The 24,077-nt window shown below is 39.2% G+C and overlaps 1 protein-coding gene across 2 annotated transcripts in view; it reads left to right on the top strand.

Moving 5' to 3' along the window:
- LOC108931731 (nephronectin-like) overlaps window positions 1-23,464 on the top strand; it is a 40,655-nt gene extending 17,191 nt beyond the window's left edge. The window contains exons 4-12 of one of the 2 annotated variants that reach the window (XM_018747714.2): window positions 3,913-4,032; window positions 6,283-6,402; window positions 9,060-9,194; window positions 10,944-11,066; window positions 12,461-12,970; window positions 17,351-17,434; window positions 19,204-19,302; window positions 20,857-21,116; window positions 22,803-23,464. In XM_018747714.2, the coding sequence (XP_018603230.2) occupies window positions 3,913-4,032; window positions 6,283-6,402; window positions 9,060-9,194; window positions 10,944-11,066; window positions 12,461-12,970; window positions 17,351-17,434; window positions 19,204-19,302; window positions 20,857-21,116; window positions 22,803-22,913 (1,562 nt within the window). In that variant the 3' untranslated portion in view covers window positions 22,914-23,464. The remainder of the gene's footprint in view (window positions 1-3,912; window positions 4,033-6,282; window positions 6,403-9,059; window positions 9,195-10,943; window positions 11,067-12,460; window positions 12,971-17,350; window positions 17,435-19,203; window positions 19,303-20,856; window positions 21,117-22,802) is intronic. The other variant, XM_018747715.2, reaches the window with a different exon arrangement.
- The last annotated feature ends 613 nt before the right edge of the window (window positions 23,465-24,077 follow it).

Below are 24,077 nucleotides of genomic sequence, written 5' to 3'. Positions count from 1 at the left end.
ATTGCCTGAGTTAATCATTCACTCGTTGCATATTTGGAGTCATACTTTTATGCCAAGTATATTGAATTTTATAAGGATATATACACACACACACACACACACACACACACACACTGTACATTTACATTTATTCATTTAGCAGATGCTTTGTCCAAAGCGACGTACATCTCAGCAAAAGTCCAACTTATGCATTACATTGAGAGAAGGAGACATAACTGCAGACATGAAAGTCTCAAGCAAACCTAGTTTGTTCCCTACCACTTGCTGCACCGAGGTTCATCGTTGAAGTAGGAGCATAAGACACAGGATAGACAAATCCTGATACACACACCAATTTTTTTTTTTTTTTTTTAATTTTTTAATCTTTTTTAATTCTAATTTTTTCTATATATTTATATATATAAATATATATTATATATATATATATTTATATTTATTTTAATATAATTTTAATAATAATTGTTATTGCTGTCATTGCTGCTTTTGTTATTTACTGTCATTGACACTGTTTTGTTTGTCATTTTTTTGTTTGTGCAGTATTTCTATTGTCCTTGCCCATAGTCTGTGGAGACGCATTCAGGGAGATTTTCATGATACATGTACATGGTACTTGTATCTATGACAATAAACTTGAAACTAAATTAACTAAACTAATCTAAACTAATTTATAATTTTTTCATCTCAGGTATTGCACCTTGACGTTTCTTCATTATTATTGTTGCTGTTTTCATGCTAACTGCTCCTTTCACATGCTCCTTTATACGTGCAGCATCCTTCACTATCGTATTCTCAGTCGATACGGCTAAACCTTGTTCCCATGCTACAGACAATAATCTCTGCCCACCTTTATATTTCCTTCTTATTTTCAATGTCATCTCCAAATCAATTGCTGTACGCTTGTGAGACAGTTCTCGTTTTTCTTAAAACGCGCGTTTACCATCAGGCATTGTAAAAAATGAAAAGGGTAGAAAATATGCGAAAAAAAGCACTTTACTAAGGAGAGGAGATGCGTTCATGGTTTAAAACACCCAAGAACTAGGAGGATGCAGCTTCCTGCCTTGTCTGGTTACACCAATTTATGTATAACGTATTTCAGATATTTTGCGTGAAATAAAAGCGCTATCAGTAAATCATTTCTTTGCTAGGAATTTTTTACGTAAATCCGGATTTACATTATCTATCTATCTATCTATCTATCTATTTATAACTCATTCATTCATTTGTTTGTTCATTCATTTATTTATTTATTTCCCATTTAGTGATAGTGAGACTCTTCAGGAGGCTGCTTTCATTCTTCCGAGTGGATGAGACATCTGTCCATCACACTTTAACAGCCTCACCCAGGCCAAAGAGCACATGTCTACAGATGGGTCTTGCTGCCTTATGGCTCAGATGTTAGCTACTGTGCTTGTCTCTGCACGGTTTTATGCTTATGAAGGGTGCACCTTCTTTGCAGTGGCTTATAAATTTCAGACATTGTGCTCGCAGTACAGCTCTGGGTGAAGACTAGGCCAGTTATACAGTGCTGCTAATGCACTGATTCACACCACCATTATGTGTGATTATTGCATAACAGACACATCCCAAGCTTAAAAAAAGAATCACTGAAAAGAACAGTGTATATATTTGAAGTTCTATATGAATACAATGTATTTCAGATATTTTCTATTTAAAGGTTGATTTTCAATTTAAACATAGTTATTAAATCTTGCTTTTCTCTACTTGAATTTCATGTACTTATATTTGCATTTATTCACTGAGCTGACACTTTTCTCCAAAGCAATTTACAACATTTTTACAATTACTTACCCATTTATACAGCTGGGTAATAAAGAGATACTTATACTAAGAACTATCAGACTCTGGAGATGATTGCCACGGTGAAGTGGATCACCACGTAAAACGGGTCCTTTTCGCCAAATTGCGGCCAAACTAGCCATGTAATTGAAATTTAATGTGATGTCTTAGAGCCATGATGCGAGTCTGGCTTCTTATCTTCCGAGAGAATTCTTATCTACTGAAAGATTTTTTTGATTGTCTCTTGACAGAAGTACAGATTGCCCCCGTTTGTGGGAAGATCTTCTGACACTGCCTTTTAAAGTTCTATTTTTAGCAGAAGATTTAGAGGCGACATTTTGTTCAAGAAGTCATATACTACACTGCGATGGGAATAGGAACATTTATTGTACTACGAGCAACACTGCAGTACAGTCGAAGATGCCTTCAAATCATTTGCCCAAGTGAACTGTGATCATCAGACAGTCATTACAATACAGTGGCGCAGTGGGTAGTTCTGGAGCCTCACAGCATATGAGCTGTGGGTTCCAATGCAGTTCAGTCTCTGTGGAGTTTCCATCTTCTCCCCATGCTTTCTCCAGGAAACTAGACAAATATCTGTTTTATTCTCTTTCCTTTTCATTTTATGCTTTGATTTGTTAAATTAACCATGCACTTGATCAATTGAAATGACTGGTCAATGACTTGACTGGTGTGCTTACCTGAACTGATGGTGACTAAGGTGTGTGGTGTTTTGCAGATACTAAGGCACTTTGCTCCTGTTGACAAGAAGCCAAAGTACAGTACCTGAACCATGCAGTCAAATAAATAGTGTGCATGTTTTTTTCCCCCCAAAAAAAGAAAAACGTATTGTGCTGTACCTGAAAAAGATATTTCTTATCTGTTCCATTTCTCATTACATGTATTACTGAAATATTTGTAAATATGAAATAGTTCTCACCGGTCCATTTATATATTTATTCTTTGCAAATAAAAAACTGGAAAGTTTATTTTATTTAAATCTTTTTATCACATTAAATGGAAACATTACATAATATTTTCCGCCAGTAGCGACTTGATGTACGCACAGAGCGGTAATGAATGACAGTAAACAACTACGAGCTGAGCTCAGTCAGAGAGGCTTGAATCAGTCACTTATCATCCACACCGCGTATCTGTATTAGAGTGCAGCATCACCATTCATCTGTTGGAATAAGGTATCATCTGTCAGATGTACCAAGCATACCATTCCAGAGGGTACATCATAAGCATTTTCCCAGAGTCAATGGAGTGGGAAATGCCACAGCCCACCAGGTATAGCTGGGAGGTTAATTTTCAGTGCCGTGTAGTTCATTTTCAGGAATATTTGTCATGAACCCAAGCCATGAATTTTCGAAGTTCTAGATTTTTATTTTTAGACAATGTCACTGCTCTTGACCTCTCTATGGAACTGTGTCTACTGTCCAAGTGGATGCTTCTGAACCATTAGTGCTCTGAAAATGGTCACCTTGCCAGGAGATGTCCAAGAGGACATTGGTGATGTGCTTGGACATGGAGCTATATAGTGTGTATTATGTACATGCATGTGTACTTGTCTCTGTGTGTGTGTGTGTGTGTGTGTGTGTGTGTGTGTGTGTAGACCACTTTGAGTTAACATAGTATGCTTGACATCAGAGGTGTCAAAAGTTTTGTCTGAATTTATGTATTCATTCTTGTTTATATGCCTTTCTTCTTGTCATAATTTTTTCTGCAAAAGAAGAAAAAAGTATTGAACTATGTGTTAAGGGAATATTTATTTTGATCTCAGATCAGAAGTGACTGGTTTTTGAAATGTTGTCCAAAATCTTACCAAGACACCAGCTTTGGAAGCGCATTTTAAAAATAAAAAAAATAAGAAAAGTTGGTAAATATTTCCAGATAATAAGCGGGTCCTTTTAAGTGCATCTTTAAATCACAGTGGAGATGGAACAGGCTTGCTGGTGCAGAGCATGTTTCAGTGTGCTCAGCACCGTGCCTTTTTGTATAAACAAGCATGCTCTGAATTAATGTTTGTGACTGACCCCTGAACTCCAGCTGTCGGTCTGCAGCAGGCTGACTGGTTTCCCCGGCTGACCCTCTTTCTTCCCCTCTGCTCAGATCTGAACGAGTGTGGACTGAAGCCACGGCCCTGTAAGCACAGGTGCATGAACACCTATGGTAGCTACAAATGCTACTGCCTGAGTGGTTACATGATGATGCCCGATGGGACGTGTGGAAGTGAGTCATTCGCCCTCAATGTCCTGTTCTTGTGCCCAGCAATGACCCATCTTTACAGGCTTCTCAAAATGTTCCTAGAAACAGAAAAGCTCAAAGAATTTTTTTTCCAACCTCCTATGGCTTATCCGTAGTTTCTAAACTGAGTTGTAATGGGCATATTGATTTAACCACAATTGTAAAGACGTAAACTGCAAATCTGGAGTGTTCTCTATGCAACAGTTAACCTTCTTTGTTGGAAGGCAGACGTTGTACACAACCTTCAATGATTTATAATGACATAGTTAGTTAGTTAGTTAGTTAGTTTGTTTGTTCATTCATTTTCACTTACAGCTTGTCCTGATCAGGGTCACAGTGTTCTGGAGTCGATTCCCTAAACAAAAGGCAAAAGGACAAAAGACTTGTGGGGTACCCCCCAGAGAGGGCTTCAGCCCATCACAGGATGACAGTTTTATCTTTACATTTATTTATTTATTTAGCTGACACTTGTCTCTTCAGTACTTAACAATTTCCCCTTTTGAACAGCTGAGTAATTTTTACTGTATCAACTCAGGTTAAGTACCTTGATCAGGAATACACAAATTGGGATGCAAACCCAGTACCCTGAAAGTGCAACTTGCTGCCTCTTTATATACAATAAATACCGTTGTGCTTTTATGTTCTTTGGGCCATGCAGAAAAGGCACACGTTACAACTATTTCCTCCCTTAAATCATGTTATCATTACAGTGATCAATCTTCATGAATGAAATTAGCAGTTCTAACCACTACACCATCTGCTGGCCTGGTTTTGACAAAGTAAAATAGGTAAACTTCCAATATTCACATAACTGTCATAGCATGTCTACCCAGAAATCCCTACAACATATCTAGTGTAATGTATTTTAATTGCATAGTCTCCCTGTCAGCAACAGAATGTTCCTTTAAAAGACCTTTGCTGAAAAACATGAAACCGACATTAAGTTGACTGTCCAAGCAACATTAATACTTATTTGTAGCTTCAAGCTGTCCCTGCACAAGAGTACTGTCTGACTACAAAAATCTAAAAAGAGGAAAATATAACAAAATCTAAAAAAAGTTAAAGCATTCTTTTGGGTTATGATTGTCAGTAGAATAGTAATTGTCAGCCATTCTGTTACCAGACCACCACTTTAAACGAAAAATCGTGTGATATGATTGAAAGTAACTCCGCCATGGGTGGTCCCAAGCCCAGCTGAGAACAGAGGAGGGTTGGGTGAGGGGCTAGCTACCCCACACCATAAAAACCTTGCCAGCTACAGCCCCAGGAGGAGTGGAAGGCATAAGAACAAGAAGAATAGAAAGTCATGAAATTTTCAACGTCTCCATCGGACATCATTTTATGCAAGACAATGCTATTTATTCCTGTATAGGAATTATTATTTCTCTATCCAGAAGACAGACTCTGAATGATTTTACAAGATTACAGATAATGGAAACGTCAAACGATCACATACTACACATATTTGCAGCAGACATTATATGTTAAAGTAATAAGTTTAGCTAAAAATGAAAATATAACACCCAACAGTTTAATATTTGAACAGATACGTCAATGAATATGTGTCATAAGTAATACATTTTATAATGATGAAGTGAAGATGATGATGAAATCATTTGTTTCACGCAGCATCTTTAAAGAAGCACAGTGAAATAACAAGAACATCACTGAAAACAATCATGACGACTCAGTACTGTGTTCTATATACGTGATATATTGTTTACTCATCAGTGCGTTTATTGGTTTTATAAATTGCCATTGTCTTTCAGCCTGCATCTGCTGAACATTTCAGTTTTATATAAAAAAAAAACAAATGGGTGTTCTTGTTTGTGGTTTAGCTAAAATAAGGGTTGGGGGGAATGAAGTACTTTAGATGGTGCTACTTTGTGGTCCCTTCATTACAATCAGGAGGGAGGGTTTGGGAGGGGTGGGTGGGCAGTGCTGCAGGGATGAGAAATGGAAAAAATGTAATTACGCTCAGTTATCATGTTCCAGCAAGTCTGTGGTTTTCCTTCTTGTCTGTGCCCCAATGGTCGTCCTTAAGAATATCGAGAGTATAAACACTTGCACAGAGGCCGTGGGGGTAACAGTAATTTTGTGTTCATGGCGACCATTATGGGATTTCACGTTGTACGAAATCAGTCGGGGGGTTAACCTTGGTTAATCACGGATGTGCAAATGTATGTGTAAACATGAGTATGCTCCCATCCCACAATTCGTTTTGTTGCCCCCTAGATGCTCACACCTGCGCCCTGGCCAACTGCCAGTACGGCTGTGGAGTGGTGAAGGGTGAAGTGAGATGCCAGTGTCCGTCACCAGGGCTGCAGCTGGGATCCGATGGCAGGACATGTGTGGGTATGTACCAGTACATCTGCTGGTCACACTCTGTAAAATGCTGAGTGGAAATGACATAATTACTGCTGCTGATCAAGTTTCACCCATTATAATAAACAATAGTCTTAATCTAGTCCAAGTGTTAATTTAGCGTTCATTTAGTTTTATTACAGGCTTCATGGTTCAACAGGTAGCATAGTGGTTGCAGCTACCTTCTTGAACCAGAAGGACTTGCTCTGCTATACTGGCCTTGATCAAGGTACTAACCCTGAGCTGATACAGTAAAAACTATCAAACTGTATAAAATGCTAAATTAGTGTAAGCAGTATATGTCACCTTAGAGAAAAGAGTCATCTAACGGAATAAATATGTTTTCCTTGCAATCAGAACTTCACCAAAAAGTGTAAGTAATTGTGTTTTCTTTCTGAGATGTGAAGATTAGTGACTTGGGTGGTTGATACTGATGTTCAGTTCACTGACAGACTTGGTGTTTTTGGTGTGAACTTTTCATTATCCACATCCTATATATTAACACACAGCAACAAGACAGAAACATGACAGCCAAATGTTGGCATATTTTTGATGTCACAGAAACATTTGCATACCTACATTAAGAAATGAAAGAAGAAAGAAAAAAATATATATTTTAGACCTAGTTTTCTTTTCATTTTTTTTTTTGCACTTTGTGTGTGTGTGTGTGTGGGTGCATGTGTCTGAAGTGATATTTCCTTTAAAACTGCTTTAGAAATTTTAGTGGCGAATATCAAAGAGCGCCCCACTGGCTATGATAAGAAAACATTGTCCCTAAATTATCGGTCTTCTCCCCTTGCTGCGCCGGTGGCACTCTAATTGTATCTCGAATCGTGTGTGCCTCATATGTCTGCAACGCTAATGAGCTTCCCAAATGAGCGTGGCACACCTCGGTCTCTTGGAAGGAAGCAGCAGCCAGTGAGGTTCATTGGGCCAACCTAAGAAAATGCTTTCCTACTTAGACAGATCATTGTTAACAATAAATGGAACAGTAGGGGACGTAGTGGTTAGAGCTGCTGCCTTCCACTCTAAGGACCCAGGTTCAAATGTAACCTCCTATTATAGTACCCTTGATCAAGGCACTTAGCTTGAATTGATGCAGTAAAAATGACCATGCCTTATAGATGTTTAAGTTAAGTAGTTTAACACCGAAAGTTACTTTGGAGAAAAGTGTCAAATAAATAAATGCAAATGTAGCACTGAACTGCATAAACGGCTCTGGTTACCCATAGTCTGGTCCGGTTTGGTTGACTTCCTTTCTGGAGAAACTCCTTTTGGTTTAAACCGCTGTAGCATCTCTTGGATCTCTTTTGGAACATTCTGATGTAAACGTTGAAGTCAAAAGAATGTTAATTAATCCAAAGTCCTTCCTAAATTAACATCACACCATCTGTTGCAATCACCTCTGTATTTCCTGTCAGCTTTATGTGCAACCAAATGTGTACTGTCAAAAATGGTGGTATTGTTTGATCTGACTGTACTTTCAAAGTCGAATGTCTGTACCTAAAGTTCTTCTGTTTTGCTGTTGATGCACTTTGTTCACTCACAGTACATCACTTTGGAGAAAGTGTACACTAAATGAGTAAATGTAAATGTTATTAACATGGGATTTTGCATGAAAAATGTCTCCAAAGTTATGTTTAGGATGGATTCAAAGTCTTTGTCAAAAGAGTGCACATGATTTACTCGTCTCTCAAACCGAAGAGATTGAAGAAGATGTTAACATTCTGTGTTACTGGGAAAATTGGGAAAGGAGACTGTATTGTAATTTTTTCTTATTAAATAAAAAGAAAGGTAATTATAAAGGAATAATAAATCATTGATATAAGTGAAACCCTTTGATTAATGAACTGTGATTCTTTTTTCTTAGTTTTTTATTATAGAATTTATTATGTACAATAGGCAATCTCATTTTTCATTTGTTGCCTTTTATGGAACTGCACCATTTATCAAAACAGTTATTACAGGAGGAAAGTGCTGGGAAAATGTATGAGTGAGGCAACTCCTTTCACTGTGCAGTGTCCATGTGCTTCCTGATGGTGAGTGAAAAGGATGCAAAACGGAGATGTCTTTTAACCTGGGTCCTCAGGTGGTGTAGTGGTTAGAACTGCCACCTTCAGATTCAGATAACCCAGATTTGAGTCAGTGCTGTAGTAGCGCTGAGCAATGTACTTACCCTCAACTGATATTATGAAAACTAGCCAGCTTTAGGAATGGGTAAATCACAGTAAGAAGTTAAACAGGGGCTTGGCATGGGCCCACAGTGTGGTGGGTCTGGGTGGTGTGCCTTGTGATGGACTGGCATCCCATCCTGGGTGTGTCACCTCACCCTTCAGCCTGGGGCACAGCTAACCATACCTCACTGTGGTGCCTCCTGTATGCAGTGAGGCTAAAGGTTGTCTCATCACAACTTCTGCCCCATGTGAAAATGATAAATTAAAATTATACTCTACCAGTACCTCTTTGAAGTTCTAAAATTAAAGCTGGTGGCCCATGCATTATTCATTCATGTGCAGGAACATCCAGAGATGAATTCAGTTTCTTGGGGGAGTCTCCATCGTCGAAACACTCCTTCCAAAGAGGAGTTAGTAGGGTAGTAATAACAAACTTTTGCACGGATGACGGCAGCATTCGGTTTCTTCTTTCAGATGTGGATGAGTGCTCACTGGGGAGAGCCATGTGCCCGCGCTTCCGCAAGTGCATCAACACCTTCGGCAGCTATGTCTGCAGGTGCCACGAAGGATTCGAACTGCGCTACATCAGTGGGAAGTACCATTGTGCAGGTAAGAAGCTTCGCTGTGTGTAGGCCCCTTCTTGTGAACTATTCAGTGATTAGACTAGATGGAGCTATTCATAGACTACCTTTTTACAGCTACAACTATCTCAGAACACTAAATATAGTGTTATGTTCACTCTTTGCAAGTAAAACAAGCGTAGACACTGTTTTTCAGGTGTTGAAACTTTCATTGTCTTATTTCTTCCTGTCTCTGTCTGTCTGTTGTATGTTCATTTCTGCTATAGCCTAGTGCATGTTCTCTCTGGGGATGAAAAAGTTCATTCATTCATTCATTCATTCATTCATTCATTCATTCATTCATTCAATTTTCCATTAAAAAACACAGTGGCTTCAATGCCATCAGTTATTTATTTTTTTAAAACATTTTTTATTTAGATCGTTTCCAGTGAAAGAACCATTAGTTGTTTTTCAGGTTGAGTTCATCTTAGTACACATCAATAAAGTATTAAATGAACTAATTTCATTGTGATAAGATTAAAATGTTTTACTTGTTTTTTTCATCTCAGCAAACATGGCCCTAATAGCGGTTATCAGAAACAATTTGGAACTGTCAAGATTTGTCGTGTCAGCAGTCAAAATTCAATCAGTTGCATTGTGGAGCCTCATTAATTAAGGGTTTGGATAGAAGGAAAACAGGCGGGCACCACTGGGCCCCCCAAGTGGGACGTTATGGCAAAGTGCTGCTGTGTTGAACGTGCCTTGTGTGATGAGTCGCTGTTCTGGAATGCGAATGGTAATTCAAATCCTTCTGGAAAGATCCACAAACTGCCTTGCCTCAGGTTTCCACGTGGAGATCCTTTTAGCGTTTGCTGAAGTAATGTTTTGGATGAAGATACCAAACTTAAGTGATATTATATGAGATCAAAGAATGTTTTAAAAATGAATAAATTCCCCTGAAGATGTATTAGTTGTTTGGAATGTAAGTTTGGAACTCTGAATATTAAGTTCTGAGGTTTGTACTTTTCCTGGTTCTAAAATTAAATTTGTGGGTAGCTTTGGATTCTAATTTTGGACTTTATCAGCCAAGTTGTAGTTGTGTGCTGATAGTCACACTCACTCTTTGTCTTCCAGACAGAAGCAATACATATCGGTGTTACACCTGGCTTTATAAAAACAAACTGGTGCCATTCACCCAAAGCCAAAGCCACATGTTCAGATCCAAATTGAATCAGCATTTATTCATTTTGGGGAATAAAATAGCTAGAACAACTTTACTCCAATATCAATGTCACAATATTGACATAAGCTTGAGATGAAATAATTTCGGATCCTAATGATATTGAAAGTTTTCTATAATGTCATAACAGATGGCTCAAAAATTCTTCGGAGAACAATGGGTTAAGGATTCTAAAATGTGTTTGCATAACCTTATTGTTGGTTTACTCAGACAAACAGATAGATAAATCGATATTTAAAACTTAAAGAAAAATCTTTTACAACTTTTCTATACATGTGAAGACAATATGTGGCAAAATAATTTTCCTGGCTAGGAGGGACCCCCGATTTGAGTATTTTTCACTATAAAGCTTTCAGAGGAGGAAGCTGTGACACCGGCAGCTCAGAGCTCTTTGAGTCTTTTGTTGCTCAACTCACGAGGGAGACAGAGCCGACTTGTCTCTGCGGCTTCCGGGCGAGCAGCCCGGGTACCTTCAATGGGTGCCTTGTGTGGACCAGAGAGGCCATGCTTTGTGCGGTGCTTCGTGGCAGGCCCGTTCACTTTCTCCTGCTCTTTCAGATGTGAACGAGTGCTCCTCAGGCCAGCACCGGTGCGCTGGCTTTGCCACCTGCCATAACACACCGGGCTCCTACAAGTGCAAGTGCACCAATGGCTTTGGCACACCAGGCTCCAGCTGCAAGAGTGAGTGCACCCGCTCGCTGGGGGTGTGCAGGATATAGATGTGGGGGTTGCGTTTGCATTGAAATGCACATGTTTCCTCTACAGGAATTCATTTCATTCTTTAAAAAAATTTTGTTGATTTGGTGATACTTTTCTCCAAAGCAACACACTGAGATGCTGTCACTTTAGGGTATGTACCTTGCTCCAGGGCGCTACAGCAAGAGATGGGATCTGGAGCCATGTTTTTCAGGCCGAAGCAGCAGCTCTAACCACTACACTACCTACCAATGGCCCATTAAGAGTCAGATTAGAATAAATTAGGACTACATTAGGACCCAGATTAAATTAAGACTTTGTTAAAACTGTTTCGTTAGTAATAATGCAACACTAATAGTAACTGTCACCACACCATGTGCTGCCCATATTTTTCAATGCCTTATAACTTAGCATTTACTGCTCTGCAGTGGATGTGTTTTTTTTTTCTTTTCTTAATATAAATTGTCAACTGATTATTCAATATTAGTCAAATCCTTTTTTTAAAATAGCCTTTCCAGGTTGTAGTGCTTAAAGGGATGAAAGTGGAGTGCCCATTTTTTAACTACTTCTTTCTTTTTGTGTCTGATTTTATTTTTATTCCATTCCAAGAGAAGTCTTTTAGTTCCGCTGTTTTGTCCTCCAGGCCTGTATCTGATTCCAGCAGCCGAGTGCTTTTTGTCATTACCTTTTTCCATGTCGCTCTGCCTGTCACTGTGTACCTTTTTTTTCCATCGAGAGGATTTTTTTGGACAACGTGCCAGCATTTTTTTCCCCCGCCACACTTTTTGCAACTGCCCACATAGAGCATATTAGAACACATAAACCGCTTTTGAGTCTCACCTGTCTGCGCAGCGTTTGAAGGCCGTTGGGGGTTGGGCCCCATCTTACAGCACCGAATCTAAGTGTCACTCACTTCCCGAGCTCCTTGAAAAAAATCAATAAACCACTCTAATAAACCCACCGCTCGCGTTAATCACCTTGGCCTAGCAGCAACTCGTTCTTACACTGACATTTCCGAGTACGATGACAAACAACAAGAAAGGTGCGGGCCACCGACAGCCAGTGTTCAAGCTGAAGGGATGATGAGGTTGTGTAACAAGGACCGGAAGTTCTGGTTTGAGCTCTGCGAGTGGTGGTGACAATGACATCGTTTTACCAGGCAGTTTTTTGAACTGAACTGTCTTTACACAGATAATGAGCAGGAGAATGCAGTTTCGTTCTTGTTTTGCTGGGGAGGGTAGTTAATTTTTTCCCATGTCTTTCATCTTTATTGTATTCAGAAACAAAACAGTTGCAAGCAGATAAAATGATTGTGTTTTTTAGAATTTGTTGCTAGAAAGTTTTCTTTTGGAAACTCATTTTGTGTGTTTTCTTTGCAGCCATTCCAAAGGTAATTATTGATCCCCCAAGGCCAGGGAATGTCACAAACAACACAGGTAATGGTAACTGGATTCCAGACTCAAATTCCAGAGGGACCGTTACCACACCTGGACCAACAAACAGAAGCAGCACTCCCAAGGCAATGACACCATCGAAGAGGCCCACCCAAACTCTCATATGGACTCCAACCATTTCCACTCACCACCCGCCCTTCGCAACACGGGCTCCACCCATTCAAACCCGGCACCCAGCCTTCCCAACACGGGCTCCACCCATTCCAACCCGGCACCCAGCCTCCCCAACATGGGCTCCAGCCATTCCAACCCGGCGCCCAGCGTCCCCAACACGGGCTCCACCCATTCCAACCCGGCGCCCAGCCTTCCCAACACAGGCTTCACCTATTCCAACCCACTGGCTGCCCAACCCCACTACATCTGTGCCAGAAGTCAGCACCGGGGACAACAAGATTCAGAAGTCGGTCACTCAGAAGCAGAGGGGCGATGTGCATAGTAAGTGCAAAACCCCACTTTCTCATGTATAAATCAAACATCCCTATTCTGGCAATTTTCAGTATAGCTCTTTATGTGTTTTTTTTTTTTTTTTGACTTGAACACATTAGTGGCCAGAAACTCACACATGCAAATCGGCTGAAGCCGCTAGTCCCGAGTAGTGTTGAGGCAAGCTGGAGCCTAACCTGGCAACACAGGGTGTAAGGCTGGAGGGGGAGGGGACACACCCAGGACGGGACGCCAGTCCGTCACAATGCAGTCCAAGCAGGGCTTGAAGCCCAGACCCACCAGAGAGCAGGACCCTGGCCAAAATCTGCTCCCTCCAAATGTATTTCCACCATCTGTAAGATGTAATTGAAATACAGATTAGAAATATTAATATCAGTCCTTGGTTTGAAGAGAAATGTTATGTGGGGGAAGGCAATAAAATTTGCTTGTTCTGGAACATTACTTTGGGAGAAGTTAAATTTAATTTAATTTATTACCTTCAGTTACACTGCTCTTTATATATATTTAATTTATGTATGTTGCCAATGTTTTTCTCCAAAGTCACTAATAATAGTGAAGTACTTATAACTTACCCACTTAGACAGCTGGGTAATTTTTACTCTATTGAGTTAAGGTAAGTACCTTGATTAAGAGTAATAGAGAAGGAGGTGGGATTTGAACCCAAGTTCTTTAAATGTGACCTGCAGCCTCTTTTATAGATCATTACCATGCTGGAGTGTTTGTTCGTCTATCACAGCTCACCAAAACATACAGAGCCCTGAAGTTAATTATAGGAGCGGCAGGATATTCAACCCCCCATTCATCATTTTTTAATGTTTTGGAATGAGATACTCATTGCACATTCAGTGCAGAGCTACTGTGTACATGGGGGGGCTGTGGTTTGGCAGGGTGAGGGGGTGGGGCCTAGATGGAAGTGTAACATTTTTTCATTAGCTGTGTTGAATTTTGCCAGTTATGCTCTGCCACCCTTCAATACAGACATTATCAAGATTCACAGTACAGCAGGGGAGGGGAAGAAGCAACTGTGACATGGGGCACCACTGAATCTCAGTGTGATGGAAAAATTCAGAACCTGTCAAAATATAGTACTACAAGCCATGGGCAACATCATTGGCCTGTGGGACAGATGGAGCTGTATGTATCACAAGAAAGTGAATAAAGTAAATTGTTGTCAGATGGCCTGATGTAATTGATCACAGCATTTGTGCCAGTCACATATTTATTGCTAACTGTATTAACAAAAATTATAAAGATAGAATAAAAATGTAAAGACAAATGTTTATAATGTAAAGAGAGGCAGCAAGTGGTATATTGGTTAAGGCTGCCATCTTGCGCTCAAAAGACCCAGGTCTGAATCCCACCTCCTGCTATAGTACTCTCGATCAAAATACTTACCCTAAGTTGATGCAATAAAATTACCCTGCTCTATAAACATACGTCAGGGTTGAAAAACATTTTGTTAGTATCCCTGTACTGCAGTAGCTGTATAGTACAGCTATATGGAAAGTAGCCTTTCAGTCCTGTACTGTATGCTTTGTTGAGAATTCACATTTGCATATGCCAAATAGGACTGCTTTGAGATTACCATACACTATTTTACAGCTGTACACAAATGTGGAAACTGGAGATTTAAAAAAAAAAAAAATGATTTAACACATGCCATAAAAGATAACAGGTCATGAATATTTCACTGGCTGCTACAAGCATGACTGATAGTAGTTAATGTGTGGATACCTTCTGAAAAAACATAACACCAAACTTGAAGCCTCACAGTCCGTCACAGAAGTATTTGTTTTCATGTGTGGAATTAACAGCCTCAGTTAGCTGAATGCAAAGATCCCTTGAACTCATTTTCCCCCATTGCTGGCATGCCCCATCTCACCAAAATGTGTCCCATTGCAGCACCCTGGCTTGTTGTAGTTGCCCGTATCAACCTTCACACTAGATTAGCTGGACATATGGCGCAGGCCATGGGTCAAACTATCACACTAATTGGCGGGAACTGACCCATGCTGCTCTTTACAAAAAACATTAGCCAAAATTCTATTAGTTATGGCAGCTACTGAATGTGATTTGCGTTTATTCATTTACCAGGCACTTTCTTCCAAAGGAACATATATTCAATGAGTATAACTCATTCATTCACTTGAAAACATGACACTACAGGAAACTTAGACTCACTGATTCACCTGAGACACATCTTTGCAGTGGGAGTAGAATCATGACCATCTGGAGAAAGCCCATATAAACACGGGAAGTACAAGCAAACTCCACATTAAGGGAGTCAGGTTCAAACCCATGTCCAAACTCACAACTCAGGCTTTGCAAGGCACCAGCACTACCTACTGATCCATTGTGCCAGTTTCTTTTATAAACATCTGGCAAATTGTTTATGGTATACCGCAGCCTGTCCTTCACTTTGTCTCAAACTGTTTGTTTACGCATATTCTTGTTTTTAAGTTGTTTCAAAATTTTAGCTTTTGATTTTGCCTGGAGGAGAATTTGCCTGGAATAATTAATGAACTTCTTGCTTGAAGCCTGTTTGGTGTTTGACGTCTGTGTGGTTTGAAGTAATTTGTTTTTAAGTTTAGAGGAGAACATGGGCTGCTGTCTTCAAGGCCACCACGCTGCTTTAGAAGAGTCCTGACTGTAACAAGCAGATGACTTCACATCTCAAGATGCGCAGAATTCTGCAGCCTTAATAGCAGGAGCATAGTTGAATTCGCCAGCCGTGAAAGCGGAAACAAAGGCACTCACTGCAGTAATGAACAACCTTAGCCTTGAATTTGCTGCTACAGTTTTTTTCCCCCCCGACCCTTTCTGTTTCTCAGCTCTCTCCAGCTGTTCGGTTCTGAGCACAATAACAGAAATTGAGTTTTCCTTGAATATTAAACAAAGACGTGCTTTGCCAACACAAAAGGAGAAAATTCCAACTGGTGCACTGGACTTTTCGTTGCTGTATGCACTTACACTGAAAGGCTCATATGTCCTGCAACGTCATTTCAGTGCAGCTTGGCCATGTGGAAGAGGGGCTCTGGAGTACGAGCTATTTACCAAAAAGTAGGCAACAGGTGACATAGTGCTTACAGCTGCTACCTTGCATTCAAAGAACCCAATTCAAATCCCACCTAATGCTGTAGTACCCTTGACAACCACCATTCTTATACTAAATTTGTGTTCGGTATGAATGCATGTCCTTTGCAGTAGGTAGAGTTCAGAATGGCTGTGAATTGTCATTGCTGGAAAGTATTTCAAAGATCCATATTGATTTTCAGGTTCACATGCGCTGCTGGACTCTGCTGAGCTGATTTAGAGAGAGAGTCTAAATTAACAATATTGAAAGTATCAGTAAAGGCGAAAAGGTAGATGTGAGGATTACCGAATTCATCCCCAGGAAGGGAATGAGTCACTTGGGTCCACTTACTCAGCTAGTTTTCAAGGAGACTGTCAAGTACTGTTTGTGCTTTGTGGGTTCTGTGAGACAGAATAAAACGGAGTCATTAAAGAGATCTATAGATATGCAAAATAGAGATGATTGTACATTTCTTTTGTTAAACGCATACATTTAGATTTACATGTATTCATTTAACGGACGCTTTTCTCCAGAGCAATGTACATCTCATAGAAAATACAACGTGTGCATTACATTAACAGGAAAAGAAACTTAGATGCAGACACATAATACTTAAGTGCAGTTAGTTTACACTTGCAGTGAAAACACCTTCTCTCCATAAAAACATTTCTAATTATTAAACTAAATATAGCCTTTTTTTATTTTGTTTCTGTGTATGTACATTTTTATATTAACACAAGTATTTGGCTAATACATGAACTACATTTGCTGTGTACTTGATTTCTTCTTCTTCTTCTTCTTCTTCTTCTTCTTCTTCTTCTTCTGCCTCTGTTTCAGCTAGTGTCTGTCCAAAGTGTTACTCCAAAATTATTAATGTATTGTTGCTATTATTATTGTTATTACTTTTTTTATTTCCCTGACTTAAGGTTTATAGTTTTAATGTCTTTGATTTATGGGTAAAAGTAAACCTCCCCGAGATGTTCCTTGTTTTGTTTTTACTCTCTACTTGTATGGATTTATGTCAGTTTTTAAAGAGTGATTTAAATTAGTAAATAGGCCATATTTTTACTACAGAAAGGGTATTGAAAATCTGACAGAGGAATATCCAAAAATATCCAGTTTAATAAAATATAGGAAATGGCATGTTAAACCAAATTCAGTTTAATATGCATCTTAGAATATCTTATAATATCTTAGAAATGGCAGCGCATTGAAAAGTTTTCATAACTTATAATTTGCTCCTTTCAGCACAGTAGAAAAAATATTGGGTTACTGATGGAATGTTTTTTTTTTTCCAGTTCCCCGCAATCACGGCCATAACAACGTCTTTGATTTTGACATCGAGCTGGGCAACACTGCAGAGGAGCTGCGAGACGATTCAGGTAAACCCTTGTCACTCTTTTGAAAGGTCCATATTTATATTCATTCTTAAGTCAGTTATCCAGGTGGGACTGCAAAGCATTTGCGCAGATGCTAAGTTCTGAAGAAGCAGGAGCTGAACAGGTGCCCTAGGCAAATTGAAGGAGACCTTTAGTAATGCTCAGAAACATTGTCAATTCCCTGCCTGCTGTGTCTAATTGGGGCAAAAATTCATTTGAAAAGTTGAAGCATTTGAAAATGAAGCCAAAGGAAATAATAAGACTTATGACTAAGCAGTTATCCTGGCCTAAAAGAGCAGAATGAAACTGCAGCACTTTGATGCTTTACAAAATGACTAAATGTCACATTCAGTGTAAAATTTATGGCCCAAAAGCTGAAGATGGCTAGCTAAATCCAGCACCTGCTAAACTCACGGCCACATGAGGTATGTATCAGAAGCGATGGACATCAGATGGCTTATCTTCCCCACTTGTAAGGGGTGTTATTTGTCCTATGAACTCTCCGGTCTAAATTCCATCTCCCAAAACAATTATACACTTCTGAGTTGATATTTAGGCTCATTATTTCATGTCAGCTTCTGTTTATCCTGCTGAAAATTTTCCAGTAGAGCCCAGGTTACAGCAGTCCTGTGCTGTCAAAGTCATTTCATGACTTCCCCACAAGACAGCACGGCATCAATAATTTCTGCAGTATTCAAAAAGCCCCAGACTCTGTCATCTTCTGCATAATTTACTTTAGAATTTGTGTCTGTGTTCGTTTATGTCTGGCTGACGTACAGATTATTTGTTTATTGCTCTTGGTGGGTTCCTTGTGCCCACATGTCAGGCTGCGCACAAAAAGTACACCAGTAACTGAAAAGGGGAATTTATCAATTCTAAGCATGGCAGTTCCTTCTCCTAGCAGTGTCTAGAAAATTTGGAATGCTTTCCAGAAAACAGTTTTCAAAAGAATGACAGTAAGACAGTATCCAAACACTTGATGAAGCCCTGTAACCTTTGCCCGCTTAGTGGTCCCACTTATATGGAGGCTAACCCTTAAAGCAGGAGATGCTGCCTTTTGGGCCCAAAGGTTTTGGGTTTGATCCCCACCTCTGGCTGTTGGACACTAGTATCATAATCCTAAATGCTCCAGTAAAAATTACCCAGCTGTTTAAATGGGTAAGCTTGTAGTTATTGTAAATTGCTTTGAAGAAAAGCATCTGCTAAATGAATAAATGCAAATGTAAGTCCAACATGTCCATAAAAGTAGACCAATGTAAAAGTATACATTACGCATAAATGAACTGCAGCAAAACAAAGCTTTCTTTTGACAAGTATAAGATTCAGAGTCAATACTTCACTGACTGATTTTTAAATTTTATGTAAACCAGTTCACAATAATGACTGCAGCTCCTGGACAAAAAAAGGCTTGAGTGCCCGGTGCAGATGAAACGTCTCATTCCTGAGTATTTTTTTCATCGGCTTCAGTCTAGGTGTGCAGCAGTCAGACACAGTTCTTCATGAGTTCAGTTATGGATATAGATGGGCCTGGATAGGCTTGTGAAGTGAGCAACATAACAGAATACATTCCATAGCTCTTGAAACTTAATGCAAGAAAACAGCTTTACAGAGTTAGGGTTTGGTTTTAAAGACTGATTGTTTTTTTTTTTTTTTTTAATTTTAAATCAGTATAGGACTTTACTTAACTGCAGTCATTATGGTGCCTCAATATGTAGGAAAGAGTTCATTTTCAATCAACCAACATTAATGGCCTTTCGGGTTTTCTCTTGTAGATGCAGGTTTCCTAAGCTGTGCCTTTGATAATGGCCTGTGTGGTTGGATCAGAGACAGAGAAGGAGATTTACACTGGGAAACAATCACAGATCCCTCAGGTATGGCCCTAAAATGGTTAGTTGTTTGACAAGGCATTTATGAATTGTAGTTATGAGTAGTGCAAAATCTGGCAGCACTAATGGATGAAATGGTTAGTGTTATTGGATAGATGTCAACAACTTTGACGGAAGCCTATAAGCTGTGGAAAACTGTCCATAAATTTTGCTGATATATCATGTATTTTTTTTCTTTGTATTAAGCTACAGGGGTTTATCTCTAGGGACAGCATGGTGGAGCAGTGGGTAGTTCTGGTGAGTCATAGCTCCTCTGCTATGGGTTCTAATCTGACTCAATCTATGTGTAGATTGCATGTTCTTCTGTGCTCAGGTGGGTTTCCTTTGGATACTCTGGTTTCCTCCCACAGTCCAAAGACATGGATTGGTGCACCTAAATTGCCCAGACTTTGTATGATTGCACTGGATTTCCAGCCAGGGTGGTCCCTTCTCACACCTTATGCCTCTAAGATAGACTCTGGACCACCACAAACTTGAATTGGACCACCTACCACAAGCCCTGCATTGGACAAATGGTTGATGTGAAATTATGAAAGGTTTTCTTTATAACATTGTAAGATGACAAGGATAGTTGCCATAAATTATGCAAAGTGTGAAATTTAAGTGGAAATGGATCGTTTCACTGATTTAAAATGAGCTTGATTCTTTAAAGAAGTAAAGCACAGGCCTAATTTTACTGCTTTCACTAACATGATCAAGGACCAGCAAACAGTCCAGCCTGCCGAGAATAGGATAAAGCTACATGGCTTTGTAAAGCTTTATTGTTGTAAAGGTCACACGACATATAAGCAGGCTGGCTCAGCAGAGATTTAGTGACAGTTTTCTGCAGCTTATAGGCTTTTGTCAGTCAGAGATAGAGGCTAAGCTGTGTTTGTACAAGATATGGGTGAAGACAAGGTCAAAACCTTCATCTGTTCTTCCACCAGCACCTTCAACCTATCCTTAGATCTTTTGGTGTATTGTACTGTAATTACTGATTAAAAAAATTAAAACAGGAGACCAGAGAAAAGAGAAGGTAAAGAAACGGATGATCAATTGCTTGTAAAATTTTGTTTATTAAGGCATATTAACAACAACAACAACAACAACAAAAAGTTTAATTTTATATTGCATTGTTTCTTCCTGGCTTTTACTTGCATAATTACTAACATAGAGATGTAAAATAAATGTTTACATATATCGTTAGCAATTATTCAGTGTCAAAAACACTATGGAACCAATTACTCTGCTATTTAATGTAAAACACATTTTGCTACAGAAAAATATAATCTAACCAATATTAATTAATTTATTAAAAGATCACATCCAGTGCTGTACATACTCAAGACCCAGATTTAAATCCCACTGTAGTCCCATGGAACAACGTACTTACCTTGAATTGATACAGAAAAAATTGCCCTGCTGTATAAATGAGTACAGTGTAGATAGCTTAACGTTGTAAGTCGTTTTGGAGAAAAGTGTTGTATAAATAAATATAAATGTATAAGACATGTATACAAATTTTTGAAGTGATGCTGATTGTCATGCCTTTGTGTGAAGGTGGGAAGTACCTGACAATCCCTGAGGTGGTGGGCAAGAAAAGGGGGCGGGGGGCATGCCTGGTCCTCCCCCTGACAAAACCCTGGAACTCTGGAAACATCTGCCTGTCCTTCCGGCACAAACTGGAGGGCCATCATGTTGGAATGCTGCAGGTGTTTGTGGGGAAGGGGAAGCAGAACAGCCCAGCAGTGTGGGGCAGGACTGGGGGCAAAGGCTGGAGGAGCACCCAAATCACACTGTGGGCATCCGGCCTAGAGAGCGTGAGTACGCCACCTGACAAAGAGGGGAGGAGGACAGGGATGTGAGGGTTGAGGGCGTAATCTTAGGAATTTAATTTTGGGAAGAGGGATCATAGTTTTTAAGGTCATGAACTTAACTGAAGGTTTAGATATCAGGACACTGCTTTTGAAATGCATGATACAGCAAACAAGTGAGTAGCTCTAAGTCGGTTTTGAGAAAATACTCAGCTTACAAAGTGAATCAAAAAATGGCACTAAATAATAAGAAGGAAATAGCCATTTTGGTCTCCATGATTTCCATTGGACATTATAAAATTTATTACTGGATCAGGTGTGTGTGATTTTTATAACATTTAAATATACTATATGCTGAAATGTGTGTCAGTTGTTACTTTAGATGTCTGTAGGATTTATTCAATAGTAAATGTACTGATCTTAAATTGCTGCCTTAAAAGATCCAACTTAATAATATATATAAATAGTATAAGTTTTAACAGATAAAAGCCAGAGAAGGAGTGAGGTACATCAGCATTAAAAAATTTGAAATCACTCAGAAACATTTATGGTTTTGAAAGTATTGATACTTTTTTATCAAGGTACCATTACATTGATATAAAAATATAGCCACGACTTCATTATTAATGTCCCAAATGGCTATTACTATGCAAGAGGATAAATATATCAGAGTCTGTAGTTTGAGAAGCAGACGCCTGAGTTAGCCGCTTCCTTAAAAAGTACATGCCAAATCCTAGTGTTATGTGTAACAGTGGAAGGACGACTCAGAGGTTCTGGCCTTAGAGGCAGATTTTCAAAGAAAAAGCCACACCCGAAACTGGCAAATAAAATGCAAAATGGCTAAAGAACACAAACACTGGATGGTGGATAGCTGGAAAAGAGTTTTATGGATGGATGGATGGATGGATGGATGGGTCTAAGTTTGCAGTGCTTGGATCAAGAAGGAGAACATATGCAAGAGGTAGAGAAAAGGAAAGGAATCTGGAGGAGTGCTTGACGCCTTCTGTTAAGCTTGGTGGAGGAAGTATAATGGTGTGGGGCTGCTATGGTGCTGGTAAGGTGGGATCCTTGCACAGAGTGCAACAGATAATGAACTAGAAAGGTTACCAATCTATTTTACTGCATCATGTCATTCCCTGCACTCAGCTATTGATTGGTGAAATTTCATCATACACCAGTAAACAATCTGAAGGATACTTATAAGCTATGCAAAACCTATTTGGTGAAGAAACAGGAAACCAGAGTACTGTCTTTTATGAACTGGCTGGCAAAATGGAGAAATCTTTGAAGAATGTAAAATTTGATGCAGAGAACAGTTAGATGAAATAAAAATAATGTTTTGACATTGTCAATGGACTGACTATCATTTCTGGTCAATTCAATGTTATATTTGTAAATAAGAGTATCAATTATATCAAAAACATGAAAATTCCTTGCTGATTCCAGATTTTTGAATGTTTATGTAATTTCAGCTTCAGTGTTCTGAATTTGACATTTGCTCATTGTGTCCTGCAAAGTAAGTTACATTCATAAACTTTGCGAAAAGGATTGTAATTGCAGCTTTCAATGATCAGCAGGAAAAGTGTTAAATTAGATAGATAGATAGATAGATAGATAGATAGATAGATAGATAGATAGATAGATAGAAGGTGAAAATGAACACCCTTGTTTTTCTGTTCCATGTTGTTTAAGGTGATGTTGAAGGGTGACCGTGGACGGGGACGGAGTGGAGAGATCGCCATTGATGACATCAGCCTGAGGACAGGCCCGTGCACTGATGACCATGGTCTGAGGAGACTTTAACACAAAGCCAGAGAGGCGGGATCCCAAAGCAGCTGCCTGCCTCATTGTTTTCAAGCAAGCGTGGGGTCAAACTAGGGCCCATTTGAAGAAACTTTGAAGGAAAGGGTGACTTTAAAGCTGGAATCATGGGGTTTCTCTAGGATCTATTACCAGACCCCTTTCAGGTCTACATCTGTGTTGTGTGTGCATGCTCAGCTATCCGACAGGTTCTCAGTCCTGCAGGCAACTGTGATTTCAGTCAGAAAACAAACTTGTCTGTTTTTCTGAAACTTACACCTCAGGAGAGGTAAATGTTCATGTGGTCTGCATGTATCTTCTAAATCCATACCATCCAAAGCTTATCTCCTCGCTATACTACTGGTACTTGCTAAAGTCATTGTGCTTTGCACAGAAATATTGCTTTGTCTCTCTTTTCACAATGTCAAAAGCTATTAGCCTGTTTTAAATACTGATTTGTAAATACTAAACTACAGCAATGCCTTTATTGATACTAAAACAAATAACAGAAAAATTGATAGACATGTCGGACAGCTGGTAGTGTCGTGGTAGGACCTGCTGCCTTTTGACCCAAATGGTGCAGGTTTGAATCCTATCTTTAGCTTTAATACCCTTGAGCAAAGTACTTACCCTAAATTTCTACATTAAAACTGCCCAATTGTATAAACAGACAAATAACTGTATGTACCTTAATGGTGTAAGTGGCTTTGGAGAAAAGTTTCAGGTAAGTGCAGTAAAACATGCTGCATGGGGGGTGGGGGGGTATTACATGGATTTTGCAGATGTGAATTACAATAGCACTGCAGCTGTTTTCAGTTCAAAATGAACAAATTCACGTGGTCAGCTGAATATGATTGAAAAGAGTTTTTTTCACCTTTTGGGCGTTTCTGTTTAATTGACATGCTATCATGATTCTCCACAGGGACTGTAATTCAGGACCCAATTTGTTTGTATTACAATGTACATCTGTTTATAATAAAACAACGTATTATACTGATGTGAAACTTAGCTAAACAGTATTATTATTATCATATGGCATTCAAGTGAACATGCTGTTGCTTTTATACACTTGAGCATTTGATATAATTGTATAACAGAGGACAGATTTACTGATCAGATTGTTTTAAACTTATTTGTAATAAGTTTCAGTTCTTTAAAACAATGTCA

The sequence above is a fragment of the Scleropages formosus genome, chromosome 3, assembly GCF_900964775.1.
Source record: "Scleropages formosus chromosome 3, fSclFor1.1, whole genome shotgun sequence".
NCBI lineage: Eukaryota > Metazoa > Chordata > Actinopteri > Osteoglossiformes > Osteoglossidae > Scleropages > Scleropages formosus.
The sequence above is the reverse complement of the archived record's forward strand: the minus strand, read 5'-3'. Positions and strand labels throughout refer to the sequence as shown.